The sequence below is a fragment of the Periophthalmus magnuspinnatus genome, chromosome 22 (assembly GCF_009829125.3).
Source record: "Periophthalmus magnuspinnatus isolate fPerMag1 chromosome 22, fPerMag1.2.pri, whole genome shotgun sequence".
NCBI lineage: Eukaryota > Metazoa > Chordata > Actinopteri > Gobiiformes > Gobiidae > Periophthalmus > Periophthalmus magnuspinnatus.
Window position 1 is genome coordinate 11,473,001 of NC_047147.1, and position 22,877 is coordinate 11,495,877.

A 22,877-nucleotide genomic window follows, 5' to 3' on the forward strand; every position below is an offset into this window, starting at 1 on the left:
TAGAGACATTGTAGGGGTTGGATAAATCAAGTACTACTACTAATTTGCTTTATTAACATTTCTTAGGTCTTTATAGGATAACCACATATATTTGAGGAACAAAAACAAACAAAAAAAACAACAGTAGCAGAAATCTTCCGTCAAAGCTGTTTTTTGAGCTTTATTTTTATGACAAACTATAGTGCCCTCCCCCCTCGGTTTTGAAATGGTACAACCTCAACGTCACCAATGGTGGTGATTGCCACACTGCCACGGAGCGATATGTGCCACCACTAACATGAGCAGGTGTTGAACATGATGTAGTTATGTCAGTGATTTATTTTATATCTGCAATCAACTGTTAATAATATCGCATTTAAAGGTTTCATAAAGCATCACCATAAGGGTTTATGCAGCCAGTTGTGGCCAAAGGCTCAAAACAAACATGGGCTACAGAAATATTGGTCCAAGTCCACAACTAGTTGGCCTAATTTTCCCAGTGTGGCTTTACTTACCGACACAGGTTCATTGTCATCCATGGAGACACACACAGAAAACTCAACTTCACTCAAAACTTGGAATATAGCCTATCTCCAGAGCCTCTTGCCAAGTGGCTTGACTTGTAGCCTGCACTGTAAGATCATATACCCAGCCTGAGCAAGGAATGTCAGCGATGTTATGAAGGAGCCTGCTTGACAACTGAGATGTGAAAGTCTCTAGCTAGTAACAGTGCAATGTCTTAAAGAAGTACACCACCAATACAAATGTAATAATAATCATCTATAGCCGCATTTTTAGTATCCTTACCTGCACAGTAATCCATGTGATGAACTTCAGTGTAGCATGAGTTTGTGTTAGAGCTTCTGTAGCCATCTTTTCAAGGATGTGCAAGATCTGATTTGTCACTCCTTAAAAGATATATGCAGTTTCAAACAGCTTTACAGGTAGTATTGTTAACAAAACAGAAGAGATTTTACCTTCCATATCATGTCTTTGATCTTGAGCTTGGACTTTTCCTGTACCGTGTGTTTCCTCCATAATTTCATAAATAATTTCTTTATCCTTATCTTGTTCCGCAACAGAAAACAAACAGTTTTGAAAACATTTGGGAGAAATAAAACAATAGACCTATATGACAAAAGTTAATTTAATCATACCTTGCTCATTGTTGTCTAAGTCAGTTTTGAAATTAAATGTCTCTTTTACTTTTTCTAAAAGAATTTCTAGTTTCTGCAGAGCAATAAGGGTCCTGGTTTTCTCCTTATCCTCTTGAACGCCACTATCAGTTTTTATCCTGGAAGTCATCAATGTTTCGATGTGGTAAGTCAAAAGTCTTTCAATATCCAACAGTATGGATAGATCTGCATCATGTTCACTGGTCACGGAGTCAAGGTTGCTCAAAATGTAATCCAGAAACTGCAACTTGTGTTCGCCAAAACTGTATATTAAAATCATTACCTCATCTGCATTCATGTAGGTAAGAATATTGCTATAAAGTTTGTGTAGTGTTTTTGGATTGAGAGTGGTCTCTCTGAAACTTTGTGAAATTGTGGTCTGTGATGCCGAAAAAACTGTTGAATCATCTTTTGAATTATTTATAAGTTTGACATCTTCTTCCTCCATACGATTACTAATACTGACTTGTGGCTCATCTGTTGTTGTCTCTACAGTAGGTTCACTATTGACTGTAGTAGTAACAAAACTGATTGTGTTATTAAATAGCCCAAATACTTCCTCAATTTCATCTGAAGTTCTTGTGGGTTCTTCTGTTTCCTCTTCCATCTTGTTGTTGCCAGAACTGCTATCAACCTCCGTCATATCATTTTCATCTATGTTTAGGTCATGAGTAAATTTAGGACTTACATTTACTAATTTGTCAATATTCTCTTCCTTAACATCCAAATCAGCTATTTGTTGAACTAGTTTAGTAGCCTCTACTAGATCAAATAATGACTGATTTATTTCTTCATAAACATTTTGTTCTGTATGTTTGAGATTTTGGCTTTCTTCTAGACTACTCTCCTTGCTATTTTTGGAGACTTGATCATCGTTGGATACAATTTCTTGTAGTTCCTCAAGACTCACGCTATCCACATTCTCTTCAATATTAATATTCCCTTCCACTGCAGGTTGTTGTTTAACCTCCTTTTCAGCTTCATAAAAGTAATTATTATTCTCATGTTGCTGTCCATTTATTGTATCTAGATTGGTCTTGCTACTTTCCTGTATCAGAGCTACTTCTTCTGGGTTCTCTTCCTCCTCCTCCCCCTTGTACATAACTTGCGTTTCTTCATCCAGCTTCCATCGTTTTCCTTTTAATTCATCTTTCCCTTCTTCGTGTGAGTCCTCAACAGATTCCAAGTTATTTCCTTTGTGTTGTGCCATCTCTCCACTACTCTCTCTTTCTTCTTTGTTGTTGTTCAGTTCTACATCTAGTTCCAGTTTTTGCTCTGCTTTATCATTGGTTTCCTGTTCACCATTTTCCTTCATTTGTCCTAATTCATCCTCTATAAGTGTCTCATCTCCATCATCCTTAACCTTGAGTTCATTAAGCGGTTCGTCTGTATCCACAACATCCTGCTTTGTTTCAATCACCTCCTCACTCATGGCTTTCTTATCATTAAAAACGTCCTGGATGTCGTTAATCAGCTTAATTGTACTAGGCATTTCCTGGTGGCTTTTTTGGTCTTCTAGAGTATCTTGTACCTCCCGATTCGTGTTTACTTCTGAACTGTCTGCCTCATTAACCTTTGAGCTATGTAATTCCTCAACTTGCATACTCTCTTCCTCATTCATTTGTAATCCTGTGTCTGATATTTCAAACTTTGAGCCATTTTGAGCCAATTCATCAATCTGTGTGTCTGCATTATTTTCTAATAATAAGTCCATCTTTCCTTCTGTGACATTGTGTTCCAATTGCAGAGGATGAACATCTTGATCATAAATTACTTGAGAATCAAAAGTAGACTTACTGTTACTTGAAATAGTTGTGTCTTCATCTAACTGTTTTGGATCCTTAAATTCAACACTTTTAGAACTGTCTTCCATGGAAGTTGCATCTGATGTATGAAGCTCAACTTCCGTGTGCTCCGGCTTAATTTCTGGGCCATTGTGATTACTTGAACCTCTTTGTACAACATTTGTTTCAGTATTGAGATTATAGTCATCATTTGATTGTTTTATATCTTTGTTCAAGTTTGTGCTGTCTATTTCTACAACCTTCTCCTCCATTATCTCTAGTTGTTTTGATTGTTCAAGCCGTGGTATATTGGGAAGAGTATCTGTGTTTTGTTCTGATACTGGTAAATCTTCTATCCTGTTAATGTTCTCCTTAGCTAAATCTTTTCGAAAGCCCAGCATATCTGTGATACCAACATCAAACCAAGAATGTGATGTAGGTTCTAAGTTTTTATCCGTTTCTTCAGATTTACCCTTTCCTGAATCCTTATTATTTGACCCAAAACCTAATGTACTTGAAATTCCATTACCAATCCATCCAAGTGTCCCAGTTTCTTTGTTCTCTTCTTGATGTACTTGGTTGTCTTCAAAATCTAGAGCAAGTTTCCTACTCCTGAATACCTCACCTGGTTTGTCAACTTGTGCACTTTTGGTATTGTCTTGCTCTTTCACTTCACTGCCAAAGTTGAGCCAGCCAGTCATTGTAGAGTCAAGATTACTAGAAGCTTGAGTATCTTGAGTTCCTAGTTCTTCGCCACTTTCTCCATTATGTTTTGCTCCAAACCCTAACCACCCAGTGACTGATGATGTAACAGACAATTCAGGCATCTCCTTTGTTGCATCTTCTTCAGAGTTAGTACTTGAATCACCTTTTTTTACAAGCCCCCACAGTCCTGTCACTGATGATCTGAGCCAGGAAGAGGAACCAGATTGGTCGTTTGGACTTTCAACATTGTCTCCATCTTCTTCTTGTCCACTTTTGGTTTTTGTGTCAACAAATGTTTCATGTAATTTCTGAGAGGGGCTTTCGAGTGTTGGTGACATTATTTGAGTAACTTCTGGGTTAATTACTTCGTCTGTAGTAACTGCATTATTCTCTTTTTCAGTTGTGTCGATTGGATAGCCATTCTCATCCAAACAGAAGAAATCGGATTGCTGTCAACAAAAGTAACAAAAATGTATGTAATGCAAAATGAAAATGTATAATTTTTAAGTATAACAAACACAAAAAATACTTACATGTGTTTCTAGTACTTTCTCAGCCTTTGCATAAATTTCTTCTTCTTTGACTGCCGCTTTTGGAAAATATCCAAACCTTCTATCAATCTGATAAAATATGTATGACACGTTAGTTCAACTAGTCTATTAGTGTTTGTGCAGATCAGTATGATACATCATACATTCTGTTAGTCTTTTCAGACTGTCACATGTGTAGTTTTATTAACTAGAATCTCCAGTTTTGATTGATGCAGATTTTTCAAAAGGAACAGTGATTGCTTGAATAAAACATTGTTTATTCTAGATGAAAAAAACCCCTAAAACTTTGTGTATTTGTGGGCTTGCATAAAAATGTAATTTGATTAACTATGCAAATAATGTGATGTGATATAAAAGTAAAATAATGTATAGGCTATGTCTTGATTTGTAGACCAAATTTTTTAACAAGCCTATGTTTAGTCACTGTATACATACACTGCCTGCCCAAAGGTCCTCTCTCTTTCCGGTCAGTTTGTGGTATACAAAGATTATATCTCCTTGTCGGAAGCTCAGGAAGCGACAGTCTTTACTGTAGTGATCTTCGAGAGCTTGCACTCTGCTCATTCGACCTACATAAAAGTATTTGTCACAAACAACTGACTTGTTGTGTATCAAAAACAAAATCATAAAAACAATTTATCAGAGGACACTACCTACTTTCACATTCTGGATCTCCACAGATCTTGTAGTCAGACAACAATCCAGAAGTAAAGTGAATTACATTTAACAGAAACAGGCCAATAATCCGGTAAAGCATGGAAGCAGCCATAATGTCAGTAAAAGGACTTTCTCAAAGAAAAGTGTCCATATTAAACAAATCCCCACTTTGGCCAGTTGTTGGGACAATTGGACATTGCCTCTCTGCAGCTCACAATGAGTCAATGGTGTGTGAGAGAGCACCACGATAAGATAACCTGAAGCTAGTGTAATTATTAACCTAAAAGCAAAAAAATAAAATAAAATAAAATCAACAATATCCAAAAAGCTGTGATGCAGACTGTTTACATTTAAAATAAAATAACTAAAATGCCATTTTATTTATATAAAAGAAAAGAAGTGGTCAATTTTGAAATAACATATTTACATGGAGACCTTTAGCCCACACAAGATACGTTGTTATGGTAACCAGCTGCTCACACAAGCGGCGCATACGATTTACGTCATCAATCAGCGCGCAAAAATAAAGATGGCTGCGTTTTCACGTTAGTAGGTAAATTCTCTGCAAAAGTTAGTTCTCTGTTAACTAATTTTATCAATATGAAGTCGGACGTCGAGGAGCTAATGCCTAGACTCCTGCCTGTGGAGCTTAGATATATTAACGATGAGTTGGATTTAAATGGGCCTCCAAGAAACCCCCAAGAATATCTGCGACAAGTCCAGTACGGTCTATGAACTAAAATCTTGTGCATTATAACATTTGTTGTACTATTATAAATACAAATGTTTTCCTTCATCTTGTGGGTTACACTTATTGTCTTTATCCCCATACCTTTTTTTGTTAAGGTTGGAGGCGTCAATGTGCCCTGATGTGGTGGTAGCCCAGATTGATCCTAAAAAACTAACGAAGAAACAAACGGTCAACGCATTGGTAAGTTTGCGTGCCTTCCCTGTGACGGACCACTAGCACAGTGAAGATTGCTCAGTTCTTCTATACTCTTGCAGGTACCAAGCTGTCACTCAGCCCCCAAAGGATTTTCTCCCAGTCTCAGCTGGCAACAGAAACAAGTTAGCACCTTCTCAGATGTCAGACAGGTGAGTAAGACAATGTATTTCCGGCAGACTTTTTATTTTGAAAGTTTTACTAGATTAAATTCTTATTTTTAGAGCATTACGAAAACCAGGATACACTGGAGTAGCCAGTCACTTGATAACAATGTCCTCATGGTAAGCATGTTTTCTTCAGAAACTTTGATATTTATTCAACAATTGATGCATTTATCTTGTGTTGTTGTACAGCCCAAGATTACCGATGAGGAGGGCTGGAGGACATTTTGTCTGGGGAGGAAAGTCTGTTTAGACCCATCTATCAATACCGATGCAGAACCCGCTCTTGAACTTGATTATAGCCAGGTAAAACATCTTAACGTAATATTTTCTTAATTTGAGATCAATCAGAATATAAGCAAGTTGACTATATTTTGTTTAGGTTGGCTTCCCTCCATTCCTTAGCATCGTCAGCAGGCTCAACCAGGTATTTGTTGACTTGTATGTTGCCATCTTTTAATCACCACTAAATGCCCATCTTAATGATCCATATCTTTGTCAGTCTACAGTACTGATAGTTCTAGATATTCTTATTCACTGGTTTGAAGAAAACGACTTTGTTCCACAGTTGGTGAGTTGATCATTAATAACATTCAATGGATTGGAGGACAATGTATGATATAGAATCCAATATTATATTTAAGGGTCGTTGGTTGTATGCTCTATTGGCCTGTTTGGAAAAGCCTCTAATACCTGAAGCCCACTCCTCCATCAGGCAATTGGCGAGAAGATGTTCACAGCTTCGAAGCACATTGGTAGGGTGCAAACAATTCAGACTATTTGCGTTACAAAATAAAGACATGTCCTTATTTATTTTTTTAACAGGAGAGTCAAGATGATGAAAAACTACCTGCTCTAAATTTGCTTATTTGCCTTGTTGCCAGGTAATATTTTGGACAATCAGAAGTCTCTGTGACACACTTTGTAGAAAACACATTTTCTTTTATTTCTGCAGATACTTTGAACAAAGAGACCTAGCAGACCAGCCAGAAACTGAAATCTGAAGAATTCAAAGCAGTGACTCACTTCATATTGTCAAAAACATCTCAGGGGTGTCAAAACTATGGCATGGGGCAAACATGAACTTCGACCAATTTTTGTCAGTCTCCACAGCCTCCTGCTGAATTGGCCCAAATGATCATGGCCAGCATTTTTATTATTATTTTTTTTTACTGCAAATTAAACTCAGTTAACATTGTGATGTGTTACAGACCTCAATTTATGTTACAAGCCTTATTACACAGTAAAATATTTAACAGTAAAATCTGTAAAATGCAATTATTTGAATGATTAATTTGATTGTTTATTATAATTATTTTATCTGTGTCTACTTCACACATTTCATATGCAGGGCTTGTGTTAAAGTTATGGAAATTGTGCCAATACATTGTTTTCAATTAAAGTATTTCCTAGGACTGTAACCGATCATTCTTATAAGGCCACAAGGATTATTACATGTATAATAAGTGTTTTATCGTTCATTCTAGTAGTTACTGATTTTTTTTTTTTATAGCTCCCCTCTATTTCAGTTACTATATATTATATTTATAGATAGATAACTGAAAAGACAACCTCTTTTGAAATTTGATTGCAATATATTAACAGAAGACAATCAATTTACCAGCACTTCCGTCTTTAATTTGAAGCTGGTAAGTCAGTTGGTACAAAAAGGGACAAAAAACATGAGCAAATAAAGAATGTACAAAAGGTTTTAACATCCAACTATGAAGTGAAAATGGCAATGCCATACAGTATATTTTAGTAAATGTCTCTGGTACCATGTTTTAACTCTGGCAGAATGCATAACCAAGATGAGCGTTGTTGAATCCTGCTTCCACTGAATCATGGAGAAGAAACAAGATATCCCTGCCACTAGCAATGCTAAGACATGATACTCCAACAAGAACGGTATTCCAACAAGAATAACTGGGATTCAATGACACCATTTGATTATTGGATAAACAAAAAAAAAAAAAAAAACCCAAAAAAAACAGTGATATTTTATTTGAAGGTGAAAAATGACTTTAAAAATTGAATCATCAACTGAAGGCTTAGGTTACCACTGATGACACTTCAGCGCCTTTTGTCTTTCCTATCCTTGTCTTTATGCTCCCTATCGCCCCGGGAAGATCTACTCCTCCCCTCCTCGGACCTCCTCTTTCTTCTCTCCTTGGACCCCTTTGAGTCCCTCCCTCCACTTCTGCTACCTCCCCTCTTCTTTCTGTCTCTGCTCTTCTCTGATGCCTTCCTCTTGCGTTTTTCACTGTCACGACTACGGCTTCGGCTGCTGCTGTTTGAGGAGGATGAGGATGAGGAAGATGAGGAAGAAGAGCGGCTGGATCCAGACGAGGAGGAGCTGCCGCCGCTGGAGGAGGATCCAGAGGAGGAAGAGGAGCTCCTGCTATGACTGCGGCTCTTTCTCGACTGCTTCTCTTTCTTCCTTCCTCTCCCGGTACTTTTTTCCTTTATGTTCTCATCAGGAGTAGTTGTATTGGTGGGCTCAGCAGTGTTCTTTGGTTCTATCTCCTGTGGTTGTACTTCTAAACTCTGGTTGTCAGCAGCATCACAGGGTCCTTCTAGACCAGGTATGACAAAAAACTCGACCTGGGATTCAGCCTGCGGATTGGTGTCTGAGGAGGGCTCCTGTGTCTGAGCTGTAGCCTCCTCAAGGAAACTAGGCTGCTCACACGTATTTTGGGCTTCTTGATAAGCAGCAGGCACTTCAGATGATTGAGAGACTGATCTCTCTTCATGCTGTAGCTCACTAAGCTTTGTTTTATTTTCTGACTCTTCTCTTTCCTCCCGCTCAGAGACTGCCTCCATTTCGGATTCTGGACTAGTATCTTTGCTACCTATATCCTCCTGCTCCTTTCTGCCCTCTGCTGTCTGCTCGTTATCTTTTTTCACCCCAGTACCTACCTCACTAACCTCCATAGCCTCTTCATCCTGTTTCACCTCTTCCTTCTCCTGTTCACCTCCATCTGCCCCATTGTTCTGCCCCTCATCCATTTTCTTATCTGCCCCCTTCTGCATTTCTTCTTCCTCATCTTCCTCCTCTTCCTCCATCTCAGCTAGGCTCTTGTTACCCCTCACCTTAACTGCCTGACCTGCTGGCTTACCCTCAGCTGTGTGGTCCATTCCTGCAGTCACTTTGGTGCCATCCTGGTCACGGTTTAGCTGGCGGCGTGGGCGAGACTCCATCTTGCTGATGTGTTCAGCAAATGCCTGACGCCTCTCTTCAAAAACATCTGTTCAAAACAATGGGGAATAATTAAGCCACTTTTTGTTGAAGCAAAAGTCATTGAATCGTGTGAATCTTAACGGCTACCAACCATTAAGTTTCTTGGTGGAGTCCTCGAGGAGTTTCTGTGTTGCAGAGCACATTTTTCCAGGCAGGTAAAAAATATGAGGCTTTGTCTTAGTGCGTATAAATTTGACCAGGTGGCTATTGTGATTGGTCCACTCCTCTTGCTATGAGAAAAACACAATTTTAAACAAACCCATCTTTGTAGATCAATGGCAGCAATGAATATGTAAATACATACCAGCTGAGCCAATTCAACTTTTTGTTCCAGCAATCTCAGCTCAGTCTGTTTGGCTCGTCTTTCTTCAAACAGTTCTCTTTTTTCAGTCTCCACCTTTTTCCTCTCAGCTTCTGCCTGAACTTCAAGTTTTTGCTCAATTTCCGAACGTCTCTTTTGCTGTTGCAAATAATGCAGACTTAAGTTGTGAACATACAAGCTAAAAAAAAAAAGAAAAATGTGCCAAAAACTACTCTTACCTTATCTGTACAAACATTTGACTCCTGTTTAAATTTCTGCAAGGTCCCCATCAGCAGGCCAAACATACGCCGATTCCTTAACACAAACATTGCATGGTCCATGATCATTACTTGGCAAATGACATAAAAGCTAGAATTGTTATCGATACTACCTCTGTTTCCCTTTCTCATCCATGGTCTGATCTTGAATGAGGTCTCGGCGTGTTCTCTCCTTGGAGGTAGCTACAACTGACGACTGCAACGCTGGCTGTATAATAAAAGCATACAATGTGAAAAAGTAAAACTCCAAAGTTAGTTGAATAGCAGCACTATGCACAAAAATAACCTTTTTGACATCGTCATCATCCTCAGCGTCGCTGTCGTGGCGCATTTCTCTCCGGGGCCTCATGTCTCCTCCTGCCAACCTGAAATACACACAATGAAATCTCGAGTAATTAATATTTAGTAATGTTTAGCAAAAATCAAATAACTCATTTGGATTGACAATTCATTTTGAATCAAACCATGTATTTACCTCATAAGCGCTCCAGTTATGTCCCTCTGCTTGGCAGGGGGGCCACCTGTACCTATGTCGGAGAGACTGCGTCTGAAAACATTGGCAACAATTATTCTACAATACATACAAGCATTACAGTAATGTTTAGGATGCCACGATTACAAATATACCATTCAGTCCGCTGGAATTAAGGCCAATTTATTTTCTACTTTCGAGACACATTTGGGTTCAAAGATGGCGCCTACTCTACACAGTAGACCGCCTTTGTTGCAAGTTAAGAAGTGGTTTGTTTACCTGAGTAGGTTGATTCCTCTGCCTCTACCTCCACCAGGGCCTGCCATGGGGCCGCCCACCCGACGGAGTTGACCCGGTCTAAGAACAAAAATAACAAGTTAAATAGCTCATTTTAAAAGCTTACAAAACAGATAGATCTGATACGCAATCGTAACAATCACACGTCCCATCATCCTAACTCATCAACTGACCTAAGTACACATTGTCCGAAAAGCATTTCTGCTGACTAGCAGAGTTAAATGTGCGTTTTGATTTGTACTTCTATTGTTGGTAGCTATACGGAAATTATGTTTATAAATGGGCTATACGAAGAGTTGAATTGCAGCAAAAACGTAGCTCAAGGCCCGAGAGGGCTAGTCAGATAACGACCTCCAAATTAACTTCGATTGCGCAGACTAAGGTACTGCAAGATGATCATTACTCTTGCTACTCGATCTGGGCTTATATGTGTATATAGATGATACTGCCAAAAATATATAGGGTGGGTGGGTAGGTAGACACGACACGACACAACACCGAAGGGGGAGACACTGTTGGCTAACGAACGCAGGCTAACTCCGCTAACACTAAAATGTCACGTTGATCAAGTCGTTGTTGCGTTTGCACACGACACAACACAAAACCAGACACACCAAAGAAAAGAGATTAATAGTTTACCTTGATTCATTTGGGTCTCGTCCAGTCAATTTGCGAATATTATCGTCCACACTTTTCAGGCTTTCTTTCGCTTTTTCGAGCTGATCCTGCAAGCTCCGCACCGCCACCGCCATCTTGCTTCTTGTTAGCGCCAGTCACGTGTGTGTGGTTCTTCTACGGCTCATCTTCTTTCCAAATTCCGGGGGCAAGCAGCGCTTTTACGCCCCCTGCAGCTTATATAATGTATATTGAAATGTATGTTGAAATCACTTATTTTAAAAAATGCATTCAAATTATGCATTTGATTGCTATGGTACCACCTGTCCCTCTTTTGGTTATCATCATGTCCTGCACAGCCATTTAGGCCCCCATCCCTTGTCCTACTAATTTAAAGAATGCCTCACTTTTTGTCACATGAAGTGTATAAATAGTTAGTTAGAAATATTGTCATATTTTTTGCAAATAAATCAAGACATTTTGTAAAAATTGTGATATGTTGTGCCTATATCTGTTCTAATTATATGTGCATTACAATTTATAAAAACTGAATGCCGTGTCAATGTCGTTATTTTCTAGCAGCTTTAATTTCCTGAGCTGGTCCCTCCATGTCCCACCATATTCAACAACCTATCCCTTTCTTGAATTTTAAGTGGTCTGTTCCAAGCCACACATTTAAATGTTTCTTCAATGTAGTTTACATAGCAAGAGATTGCAAGAGCTTGTCATTTCACATTTAGTTTTGTTGAAATTTATTGAATAGTAAATATTTAAATTACCAATAACTCTTACTATAGAATGTACTGTAACATGTTGATTGTTGGTATAAGCCATTGATGTAGATAAAATATGCAAAAATAAAATAAGAGTCTTGATAGATATACACTTTTATTCACAGACTAAAAGAGGAGCATTCATTCCACATAGATTCAGATCAACATCTCGCAGGTTGAACCCCCACATGTCATTGATTCATCAAACTTTACATGGAGGGAGTAGGCTATGTGATGTATAAACATAGGTCAACTCTGCTATTAAAAATCTTCAATCCCCTGTAGGCACATTCATCTTGAAAAAACCCCCAAAACAAAACACATAAACAGAACATTTGGGGAGATTCAACTTTGATTTTCTACAAGTTTTATGGAAACATTTATGCACACATTATGCCAATTACCAACTAAAAGCTCTTTAACAGATGAGTCAAAATGGTGAGAGTAATAACTTTGATGAAACAATTACCAAGTGGTGGTTTCAGAAACATGAGTCAAAAATGTGTCATGGATCATTTAGAACTACAAACTCAAATGTGTTCTTTAAAAAAAATTATTTCCTCCTTACAAACATGAAATATATCCCACTGTGATGAATTCATCTGATCACTTTAACAGAAGAAAGCTCTTAACACTAACATATAACATAAAACTATTTTTGTAAAAGGAAAGGTCTGAAATATATTTAACTGACATGTGTTGCATAACAGTATAATTTGATAATGCATTGCTGATACCTGTACAAATACTGTGCAAGCTTCACATATGTATCTATAGAATGTTGACTTCTTGTTCTGTGGTTCTTAAAGAAGCAGCCAGGTGCTGTCAGCACTGCTTGTTCCCCTTTGTGGCCATTAATAAAACTATTATTGCAAATGATGTTGATTTTAAACAAATGCACAACATTCGTACCACAATAAAACTGAGGCCATCTAACCAGTCTCACAGAGACTAAGAGTGAGCCTGTCGTCTTCACCACGGTCGCTTGACTGACTGATCAAAATAAACCATTTTAAAAGTAAATTCAAACAAAATATAGTTATCATAAGGCCAAGTATTGTCATTGCAAGATTTTAATACTGTGTGTCTTGTGACAGTAAAAATATAATAAACAAACAAGTGGATTATATGCATTCCTTTTGCATAGTTTTGAGGCTGAACTCTGGCGAAGCCCAGTATGCTGGACAAGGTATTGGTCAACTCTGAGCATACATAACCCCAACTCAAGATATTTACACCCATCTCAATGAGAAAGTCACTTATGACAATATGACCTTGCATAAAAGAAACAGAATTTGAAGAGAACAGAAAACAGAAACCTGATAGAACTCCAGGTCTGGTTTTGTTGCGGTTTATTTCCTTGTCTTTGTGAATGTACTCATATGAGAAGGCCTTCGTTGCATAAAAAGAGAAGTTTTGATTAGCATTACAGAAATACATTTTTTGGACACTTTTTTTAGGGGGTTTCTTCCCTATAAACAATTTGAGTAACGATTGATCGGTTAAGTCTGGTTTTACTGACACTGACATGACAATGCTGCTTTGGTAATAATAAATGATCACGCAGCTCAGTGATTCAGCACAAAGAATTTGCAGCCTCCACTCCAAGTTTATGTGTGGTAGATGTAACAAAACCCTCATACATTTACTACAATCAATAGTTTTCAGTTGCTATCAACACTTTCAGATGGACTACATTAGAGACCAGCTCTTGGAATTCACATAGCCACAGGGAGTTCTCTTTGATTAAATTTTTTTCTTTTATATATTTAACAGAGACAGAAAATAAATATCTGCTGGTGTGGTACTATAGAAGAAGTCTTTAATTCTCAACAATGAATAGGAAATAACAAAGTTGTACACAAAACTGCTGGTCTCAGAAGTGTTTGTACCTATAGAGATTTGTATACCTACAGAGATAGTGGGAAAATGTCTCAATATTCACTTTCTCTTTTATAATATTTAAAACTAATTGTAAGACCGACTTAAGTGTATACAATAGTATACACACACATTTGCACATACACGGCAAAGAGTAGCTTTTTATCTCAGTTGAAGCCGATTAAGCCTTCCTTAGTGTACCAGACACAAGAGTTACAAAAAATGGCCTCTGGAAGTTATGTTAACAAGACACAAAGTAAACAAAAATACACTGAAAAGACAAGCTTCATAAGAGTCATTTTTGAACGGTATCACAGCTCTCCTTGCTCTGACCAGCTGTTAAGCTGATGTGTTTAGTCTTTGTCAGTATTTCCTGCTTACTCTTCAAACCCTTTATACTGTATATACACAGGTACTAAATGCAGAGCATATAGACTGAGTAATCTCCATGTGGAATGTCCTGTTCCTAAACCATTTCTAACAGCAATTACTTTACAGCATTAAAACCGGAACTAAACACCTGACAACTTAGCATTTCATGCACACTGGCTTTATAATACAAAACCTTTAGTTACATGGCTGCCATGCAGTAAATATGTGATTATCTTGTAACAATTCAACCCTGCATAGAAACTCCATAACTTTCAAGTGGTGTTCAGTCCCGGTGTTTAGACTCTTTGCCTAGTTGCGTTCAGCTTTTACATTGACCCACTATTTAAAAAAAATAAAGGCCCAGAGTAAATTACGGTCTTTGCATGCTACAACTGTCTTTTGTTTTTTTTAAATGAACTCAAAAACCTTTGCAATTAAGCATGATGACCATATGATTCAGGTTACCCAGAATTGGCAAAAACTTCCAGTCCAGTTTAGTACAGTAGAGTGGGAGCAAGCAAAGTCAAGGTCAGTGAATCAGTATGTGAATATGACCTAGTGAAAATGGAAGGGAGGATTGGAGTCAGCACAGCCTCCTGCTAGTTTATGCGCGGGCACTTCAGACAGACCAGCGTCTGTTTCACTATGGTCTTTGGCAGCTCAAACAACAAGAGGTCAAGAGATCCAGTGACTCCTTAAGCCTGAGTTATAGTTACCACCTTCCCTCCTTCTCTTTTCCAAAACAAACTTGATCCTGAGAATAAACCATTTCTGTTCATGCTTCCTGCTGCAGAATGAGATAATACACAGAACACTAGTCCTGCCTGAGCCACAGTCATACTATTTTAGTTGTCTAATAGATACAATAACCATTACAATTTGCGCAGACAACACAGGCACACTCAAGACATTTTAAATAGATAGATATACAATGTGTGAAAGTGTAACTCTAATATCAAAATCCTAAATTGGGAACAAGCAACAAGGACCACAAACAACAGGCAAAATTCAGAGAGAAAAAAGGTTAAAAGCAGTGAGTATACAGATGCTTTTAGGCACAAGTTGGGTCATTTTAATAAACCACTATATGCTAAAATGCAGAGAATGATCTAGCCTTCATTTAACCCACTGACCCCGTAATCTATAAGAAAAATAGAACCATGAACATTTATGTCAAAGTAAAATTTTCTCTGGTCCAAGATAAAAGCAAATTTAAACAAATGTTTTGCTTTTATCTACATTTTGCCATTGTTGCTCCTTAAGAGTTGGACCGGCCAATAACAACCTTGTCATTCTGTGCAAGGAATGAGTGGTTATGCAGGTTAAAAATCAATAGGTGTTCTTTAAAAAAAAAAAATTCTTAAGATTACTCTCACTATATCTGTAATCCCATATCCTAAAAACATTACTTTGTGTTGTGAATGGAGTTCAGATGCAAAATAGAAGGGGATTTTTTTTTTTTAAAGCCTACGTTGGTGTATCCGAGCATACAGCTCCAGAGATAGCCACAGGTGGTTTCAAAGTAATTATAGGTACCAAAGTGCTTTAATCCTGAGATATAGACCAAGGATTTGAGATTATCATGGCTAAACAATTGTGGTCCATGAAGTAGGAGGCAAACACCATAGGCCCAACAACAAGAACAGTTCATGGTGAACCAAGAAAAGTGCTGGCGCGTTGTAAATACACTCAATAGCAGCCTTGATATGGACCATCCTATTCCAGCCCAGACCCTTAAAACCACAATGCATATGGGATTTCCAGCAGCTGTGGCCATTCGGAGGACCAATTGGTAAGATCCCTGCTCAGAAAACATCTTTGTAACGTGTGTTATTACAACAAAGACACACACTATAGCATCAGATGGCAGAATACTTTACCCAATCATTCCCTGCTGCAACATTTGGTAACTCAGTAACTCAAGTGTCTGTTGTCTTGACAAAGACTGAGTGTTTTCAAACATGTTGGCTTAAGACATCTTAAAAAGATGCACTCAAAATAAAAAAAGCTCTAGCTAAAAGTAGAATACTCAAGCACTACATTCTGTTGGTTCCATCAGCAATTGGGCCAAGCAGTTCAACCATCTAAAACATAAATTTTTAAGCCCCAATGCACACAGCCATATGGGGATATCAAACACGTGCGATGAGCATTCTGCCATTCTTTACCTTAATCTTGGAAAACAAATGTATGATTAAGTTAGTAAACCCTCAATAGTGGAGTGAGGTTTTCTCAAATGGCAAGCGAAACATCACCAGAAACAACCAGAAAACAAGGGCTTTTGAAAGGCAACAGTGACTGAAAAAAAAAAAAAAAAAAGATTTTTCTTTTACACTGAGTGACTGATTCACATAACCTACAAGACAACATCACTTCATTGTTATGGTCATAGTGATTTTAAAATACTACCTGAGACTGATGATAATAACCTATAAGCCACAGAAAAGAGCCCCATGACTAAACGCCATGTTGTGCTGCGAGTGTCAAACACAAGTCTTGGCCATTGATGAAACATGCAACGTTTAACCCTGACTGCTGGCAATAGATATTGTAATAGAGTAATTATATATTGGAGTAAGAGAAAACAAAAGCACCCTGTCAAACAGACTGGCCAACAGAATGATAAATAAGTTACATTCAGTGCATCCATTTCAGTGCCCCTGTTGTTTACAGAACACTTAAATCCTCCGTAGAGAAAAACAGGTTTGGCTGTGCTGTTGCTGGTATGTATGCAACATCTTGCTTTCAAAGCTCTGCCAAAACAAATGTTTGTTATTTTAGCACAGCCTCCTGAAATGTCTGGAACGAGTGGTTCTACTAGACATTATGTATGGCGATAGGAAACAAATAGCCATTTCTATGTGTTGTTGCATTCCAGAGTTTAACTATACACATTGTTTTAAGTGGATGCCCACAATGGCATCAGGATATATAAACACTCTGAAACAGTAACCTGTTAAAATATCTTAACCTCTGGAGGATACCACTGATGTATCACCTAGAATATACAAAATATATGTAAATATATAAACTTTAAACATAATAAAATAGGGGTGACTTGTACAGTGAAGGGGGTTTTGAGTAGTTTAGAATTTGGCTTCAAATGTCAGTCGGAAGACAAGGCTCCATCCTTTGTCCTCATGAGAACAGTTGAGAAGGTTAGCAGGGTGGGAAAACTAGCAGCAGGGACAGATATCTGAACCAGCAAGGTGCACTTGGCTTTTACATGCTACTGAACAATGCTCAAAACCCTGAGTCATGGAAAACACATGACTGTAGCCAAAAACATTTGCACCTGCCAAGGTCAGTCAATTTATTGTATTAAATTCCCACCCTGCAGGAAATGTTCTCAACTTAGAAGACAAATGAAGAATGAGCTCCAATGAGACCATCCAAAAGCAGCTCAGACTATAATAAGTGTGTTAGGTATATTTACCTCCACTACTAGAGACAATTTTAAAAGACTGACAAATGCCAAAAGATTGTTGAACTAAAGCACTCATCCCCTGCACTTTTAACCCCTATTATTCCATTCATTATCATTCAGCAAGTCTGCCATGTTCTATCTTCACTGTGGGCGGGATAGCAATATATGCAAATACACACATCTATAGAGGCAAATAAACCACCACACATGAATTAAGGTTAGAAGCAGAGCAAAAGTTAACAATAAAATATGTTGCAGAGGTTAATAAGGTGAAGCTCCATATAGTACTTGTGAACAAAACCAGACCAGACTGACTGTGCCAACAAACTCAGAGCAGAACACTGAATGGTAGTCAGTTAGCTGACAGAAATAAATAACAGCAAAATAAAACCGTGGGTGTTTAAGATCTGCTCTGAACAAAGATTTGAGGTCTGATCTGACTTATTCTGGCCTGGTTTTGACACTTGTTGGCTATTTTAAGCACAAGTTGCCACCCTGTCTACATGCCCATGCTAAAAGCATGCACCTCTTGGTGGAAATGTTGGGTGGGTTCAGATAAAACCAGGTTGGAATCCAGGCAGGGGTGCCAGACGCGTCCAAGGCCCAGTGACACCTCTTTTACCAGATTATGAAATGGATCGCCTTCCATGCACATAGACTGGTCAGGGTCAAAATCGATACTCTCCTCAGACACGGTCAAGACCTGAAGGCTGGATCCTCGCAGGCGGGAGATGGCTACCAGGTTATGAGACCAGACAGTGTATCCTTTGGAGGGACAGGAGAGAAAATAAAAAAGCAAGGTTAAACTAGTTTATTACCACATAAACCAGCTGTAAAATACGAAAATCCCACCATGCAAGACCAATACAGTCAACTTCGTACACCTCCAAGCCAAGAGGACCAAGGGGTCTTCATTGCGATTCACGCTGAGGTCCGGAAAGTCAGGGTCATCTCTCAAAAGAAGGAAATGAGTCAGTGTTTTGTTGTACTGCTGAGAAATGAGCTCCAATGTGGCATCAGTCACAACGGTGCTGTAACTGTCGAGGTGGAGACGCTCCAAAGGGAGACTAGGTTTAAGGACCCGAAGGAGCTCCGCGCTCACTACTTCAAGTGCCATGATGTAGACTCTCAGATTGGCGCTAACACGGACCTATTTGGAAACAAACATTTATACAGGGGACATTTTCAGTCAGAAATGGTGACAAATTAACTGATCCTTACAAGTGCCTTCCAGTCGTCTTCTGTAGCTATCCCATCTAATGGTTTAAATTCTAGGGCAGCACCGTTGAGCAGCAGCGAGAGGCGATGCAAAGGAGTACGACGTGGAGATGCCAGTAAACCACAAAGCTCTGATGTCAAATCAGAAAAATCCAGAGCAAGGGACTGAAGATTCGAGAGCCGACCCAACTCTGATGGAGACATAAGTGGTCCTAAGATCACAAAATAGCAAAACAAAAATTAAAACAATCTACCTACAAGTTTGCAGGCAAGTCCACAAATAAATATGCCATACCCAGTTGGTGGTCCAATAAACTGAGGTGCTGCAGGGTTTCTGCTGAGGGGTTTGACAAACAAGCTAAAGAGCTGGGGGTCACCAGACCAAGCATGAAGCTACATGAAAGCCACTGGAGCTGCCGGCTGTTGGACAAACACTCCATGAACAATTGCTGGATTCTGTGGAGAAGAGAGCATCATAATGAGCAAAGCAATAATGAGAATTACCTTAAAATGACTTGAGCCTCAATTACATACTATGGCAATCATTTGTCAAAGTGTAAATCACTATTATCATTACAGGTCATCTTTCACATCTGTCTATCGGTCATATTCAGTTATAACAAAGACGGCGACCATCAATAGCTTTTGAACTTGTATTGTATTTGCTTACTCATTGATCTTTTTGTCCCCCTGCTCAATTTGGTGAAGGTTGGAACTGTCCAATAGTCCCTCTTGTTGAAGAACACAGGTGTCTCCATACAGACGGAGCCTCTGGAGGTTTCTAGAGAACAACAGAAAACAGGGTGAATGAATTTTTTGTTTGTTTTTGAATCGTTTACTAACGAGTCATATATTTTGACTTTTGCTGTGACAATTGCAACTTTGAATGGATTGGTTATGCTTTTAACAAATAAAAGATCGTGGATGTCACGTTAACAACACGGGTTTATAAGGCGTAAAAAGACGGTTATTTGCGCCACTGCAGGCATAACCCCGATTACGTAACAGCAAATGTCAGGGTTTGTTTATAGCCACCAAAGCTAGCCGTTAGCCTCAACTGCGCAACAAATATCCTATACTAAACATATAGCATTTGAAAATCAAGTATGTGTCTCTAATGTAACGTTACCTATTATTTCTGATGCTGGTGAATACACATAACACCTGGTTCAAATAGGAGACCATGGCGTCTTTCCAGCGCCCGGAGAGTTGCGGGTCGCTGTCTGCACCGCGGGATGGCTCCATGCGTGTGGCCGATGCGTCGCTGTTCAAAGGACTCAGGTATCCTTCAACTGGGGCTAGCTCGAGCTGCAGCTCTCGCACGAATGAACCGAATTTCCGCATCAGAAACTCGAGCCTCGGAGTTTCATCGGAGCTGGAACCCCCTCCACCTATTCGCAGTTTGAGCTCAGTCCACAGCGCAGGGTAGAAGAGACACTCCCTCCAGCGCGAACACACGGACGAGGCCCGTAGCTTGTCTCGATCCGACAGAAAGGAGAATATATGGACAATAAGCTCGCTGGGCAAAGCCATGGCTCCGACTCCCCCGCACAGAGCCATGGCGAGCTCGAAAAGTTAAGATTCAGCAACCAGTGCAAATGTGAAAAAGCGCTGTAAACCGCGGTTGAACTGTCTGCACCAGCGGCATGTACCATCTACTCTTCCTCTCAGGGTAAAAACAAACCCTTTTTTTCCTTTGCCTTCAATAGTATTGGGTCGTACCATTACAGCCGTTGCGCGGGGTAGTCTAAAAGGAAGTTTTCCAACTTACCGTTTACGTAAAACAAAGCATCAAATCAAGAGTATAACTAACTTTAAACTATCTATATATTAACACATTTACTGTAATACAGATAATCCATATATTAAAGCTATAATATACGGTGGTCTTTTCAAGTTAATGGTCCAGTCCCGAACAGCCGTTATTTTTGCCATATAGTTTATGTCCACAGGAGGGCAGTGTTTACCGCAAAATGTAAAAGACACACGTGATTCTTATTTTGGAGTTTTTAAGAGTAGACACACCCCTCCATTCCCCTTGCAGTCAAGCTGAACTAACTACAGTAGACCTTATAACTTATAATTCAAGCACGCAATTTGATTAACTAAAAAAAATAAATAAATAACAAAACAAAATAGAAAGAAAGAAAGAAAGAAAGAAAGAAAGAAAGAAAGAAATCATAATAAGCCTATATACGGCCTTGTTATAAGCTACATCTATGCTATGAACGTAGCCAGTAAGCTTTGCTTCGGCATTTTCTGCTTGGTTGATTTCTTTTTTATATGCATTTTTTAATGTGACGTAAATAATTGACTATATAGACTAATAACAATCAATCAATCAATCAATCAATCAATCAATCAATCAATCAATCAATCAATCAATCAATCAATCAATCAATCATATTAATTATTATTTCTTTATTAGCTTCACTAACTATTTTACTCAGGGTTGTACAAATCTAGATTTCTTGTCAAAGGCCTGCATCACATTTCCTTACCAATCACCAGATGGCAGTAGAACTCTGCTCTTACTGTTATTTTTGTTTATCCAAAGATGCCAATGTTAAATGCGAGAGAAAGTTGAAATTATGTTCTGAATGTCTCAAATATAAACGAATTTATTTATACAGAAGACAGGACAGATAAAGGAGGGGCCAAAGAGTTGATGGCTGTAAGTCATTGGAAGTGTCTAAAAGAGGCTGTAACAACTGCTCAGAGATAGATAGCCACTTGAGGAGAGTGACAACTTATCAACCACAGTGAAGCGAAACAAGATTTTTTATATGAGATCACAAAGTCCATCTGCAACGTGTGAACTAAAAGTGACAGCTGAAGAACACAGGTCTATTGATGAGGTATAATGTGTGTTGTAGTAGCAGACAAAACACACTAGTTAGCTGATAAAAACAATTAAATAATTTCTATCACACATGATTGCCCTGCATGCTGTAGTCTTTTCCAAAACACCTGAAATAGTCCAGTAGTCCAAATTAATAAAAAAGAATGTCTGCTACTATGGAAACAATGAGGCTACATATTGCAATAAAATTATTGTTGTGAATTAGTGTTTGATGGTCTTGGATACTCGATTTTTTTCTAAAATTTGTTCAACTCGGCAGCTGGTTGAAATCATTAAATTTAAGGGGACAGATGAGCTGCATTGGCTGATATGTTTGTGCTCTAATGCTACAAAGACTGTCTGGGCATAAAAATATTTTTTAAAGAAAATATTTGATGGTGCACAACAACAGCATCTGCACTTGCAAGGACAAACTTTAGATGCAACCCATACACACCATTATTTCCTCAAATATACAACTGGAAAGCTCACTTCTGGAAAAAGTGAAGGTCACATAATATAAGACATTATTTCATCACAGAGCTACCACACAGCCTAGCAGTTAAGACACCTTTACACATTGCAGGCATTAAAGTACAATGAAGATCTCTAAGGTACAAGTGCACTGAATTGTATTGTAAAATGACACTTTATCTATTCATCACCATGTCAAATATTTACACAAAGGGGGGTTGATAATAAATGATGGACACTTGTTGCTACAAGTCACATCTGAAGCACCATGTATCACTGTCAGCTCTATCAGACCAGTATTGTAGAGGAGGGCGTTTGACAAGCCTGATATGACATAAAATGCATTGACTTGTGGAATAGACAAGATGACTGCACTGTCAGACACAATTCTATTCACATTTCTATACATTTGAAGATTTTGAACCACTCCACCCCATAAATTTCATCATTATGTTATCAGTTGGGTTTGCTTGAGAAAAACAGAAACACAAACCCGTTTTTAGCCACATAAAGAAAGTCTGATATTTTTGCGTCAGAACAGCCACAAAGAGCCAGTCTAGTTATGAATGACAGTTAGTTATGTGATGACAGATTTTGCCACTGAAATCAGACAAAGAATTTACTCCTGGAATAGAAAATTATATGAATCCATGTGAAATTGAAGGTTTTTGTAGACGTACTTTCTGATGTGACCTGGCAGCAAAGCACAGCAGGAGAACAACTTGACA

The 22,877-nt window shown here is 38.6% G+C and overlaps 4 protein-coding genes across 5 annotated transcripts; 1 reads left to right on the plus strand and 3 right to left on the minus strand.

Moving 5' to 3' along the window:
- Window positions 1–543: 543 nt before the first annotated feature.
- Window positions 544–5,077, minus strand: LOC129457357 (melanoma inhibitory activity protein 2-like). The gene is made up of 7 exons (XM_055231280.1): window positions 4,852–5,077; window positions 4,630–4,763; window positions 4,177–4,263; window positions 1,137–4,092; window positions 957–1,046; window positions 787–887; window positions 544–699 (listed from the first exon to the last, which is right to left on the minus strand). The coding sequence occupies exons 1-7, from the start codon at window positions 4,961–4,963 to the stop codon at window positions 544–546; spliced, it is 3,636 nt and encodes a 1,211-aa protein (XP_055087255.1). The 5' UTR covers window positions 4,964–5,077.
- Window positions 5,078–5,373: 296 nt separating this feature from the next.
- On the plus strand, window positions 5,374–7,504 carry gemin2 (gem (nuclear organelle) associated protein 2). The gene is made up of 10 exons (XM_033988787.2): window positions 5,374–5,573; window positions 5,698–5,782; window positions 5,857–5,946; window positions 6,019–6,078; window positions 6,151–6,264; window positions 6,341–6,385; window positions 6,461–6,529; window positions 6,603–6,713; window positions 6,784–6,842; window positions 6,914–7,504. Exons 1-10 carry the CDS (start codon window positions 5,452–5,454, stop codon window positions 6,960–6,962), a joined length of 804 nt encoding a protein of 267 aa, XP_033844678.1. The 5' UTR covers window positions 5,374–5,451; the 3' UTR covers window positions 6,963–7,504.
- Window positions 7,505–7,574: 70 nt separating this feature from the next.
- On the minus strand, window positions 7,575–11,343 carry pnn (pinin, desmosome associated protein). Of its 2 annotated transcripts, XM_033988785.2 has the most exons (9): window positions 11,187–11,343; window positions 10,530–10,607; window positions 10,254–10,325; window positions 10,065–10,143; window positions 9,892–9,986; window positions 9,740–9,815; window positions 9,504–9,659; window positions 9,291–9,429; window positions 7,575–9,206 (listed from the first exon to the last, which is right to left on the minus strand). In XM_033988785.2, exons 1-9 carry the CDS (start codon window positions 11,297–11,299, stop codon window positions 8,032–8,034), a joined length of 1,983 nt encoding a protein of 660 aa, XP_033844676.1. In that variant the 5' UTR covers window positions 11,300–11,343; the 3' UTR covers window positions 7,575–8,031. The 2 variants fall into 2 exon arrangements, with proteins under 2 accessions (XP_033844676.1, XP_055087055.1); XM_055231080.1 differs by lacking the exon at window positions 11,187–11,343 and having other exon boundaries at window positions 10,065–10,135; window positions 10,243–10,325.
- A 694-nt stretch (window positions 11,344–12,037) lies between these two features.
- LOC117390978 (F-box only protein 33) lies at window positions 12,038–20,507 on the minus strand. Its single transcript, XM_033988786.2, has 6 exons — window positions 19,963–20,507; window positions 19,504–19,614; window positions 19,129–19,289; window positions 18,837–19,045; window positions 18,468–18,765; window positions 12,038–18,380 (listed from the first exon to the last, which is right to left on the minus strand). The coding sequence occupies exons 1-6, from the start codon at window positions 20,391–20,393 to the stop codon at window positions 18,115–18,117; spliced, it is 1,476 nt and encodes a 491-aa protein (XP_033844677.1). The 5' UTR covers window positions 20,394–20,507; the 3' UTR covers window positions 12,038–18,114.
- Window positions 20,508–22,877: the final 2,370 nt, after the last annotated feature.

Excerpts from the sequence above, each read along its gene's own strand:
- LOC129457357 (XM_055231280.1), bottom strand. The coding sequence starts at position 4,963 with ATGGCTGCTTCCATGCTTTACCGGATTATTGGCCTGTTTCTGTTAAAT. Across the intron at positions 4,093-4,176 it reads AGAAAGTACTAGAAACACAT|CAATCCGATTTCTTCTGTTT; the intron begins GTAAGTATTTTT and ends TTTTGTTGACAG. Across the intron at positions 700-786 it reads TCACATGGATTACTGTGCAG|CTAGAGACTTTCACATCTCA; the intron begins GTAAGGATACTA and ends CACTGTTACTAG.
- gemin2 (XM_033988787.2), top strand. The coding sequence starts at position 5,452 with ATGAAGTCGGACGTCGAGGAGCTAATGCCTAGACTCCTGCCTGTGGAG. Across the intron at positions 5,783-5,856 it reads AACAAACGGTCAACGCATTG|GTACCAAGCTGTCACTCAGC; the intron begins GTAAGTTTGCGT and ends ATACTCTTGCAG. Across the intron at positions 5,947-6,018 it reads CCTTCTCAGATGTCAGACAG|AGCATTACGAAAACCAGGAT; the intron begins GTGAGTAAGACA and ends TCTTATTTTTAG.
- pnn (XM_033988785.2), bottom strand. The coding sequence starts at position 11,299 with ATGGCGGTGGCGGTGCGGAGCTTGCAGGATCAGCTCGAAAAAGCGAAA. Across the intron at positions 9,987-10,064 it reads ATGATGACGATGTCAAAAAG|CCAGCGTTGCAGTCGTCAGT; the intron begins GTTATTTTTGTG and ends TTTATTATACAG. Across the intron at positions 9,207-9,290 it reads CTCCACCAAGAAACTTAATG|ATGTTTTTGAAGAGAGGCGT; the intron begins GTTGGTAGCCGT and ends TGTTTTGAACAG.
- LOC117390978 (XM_033988786.2), bottom strand. The coding sequence starts at position 20,393 with ATGGCTCTGTGCGGGGGAGTCGGAGCCATGGCTTTGCCCAGCGAGCTT. Across the intron at positions 19,046-19,128 it reads TTTATTGGACCACCAACTGG|GACCACTTATGTCTCCATCA; the intron begins GTATGGCATATT and ends TTGTGATCTTAG. Across the intron at positions 18,766-18,836 it reads AAGACGACTGGAAGGCACTT|GTCCGTGTTAGCGCCAATCT; the intron begins GTAAGGATCAGT and ends GTTTCCAAATAG.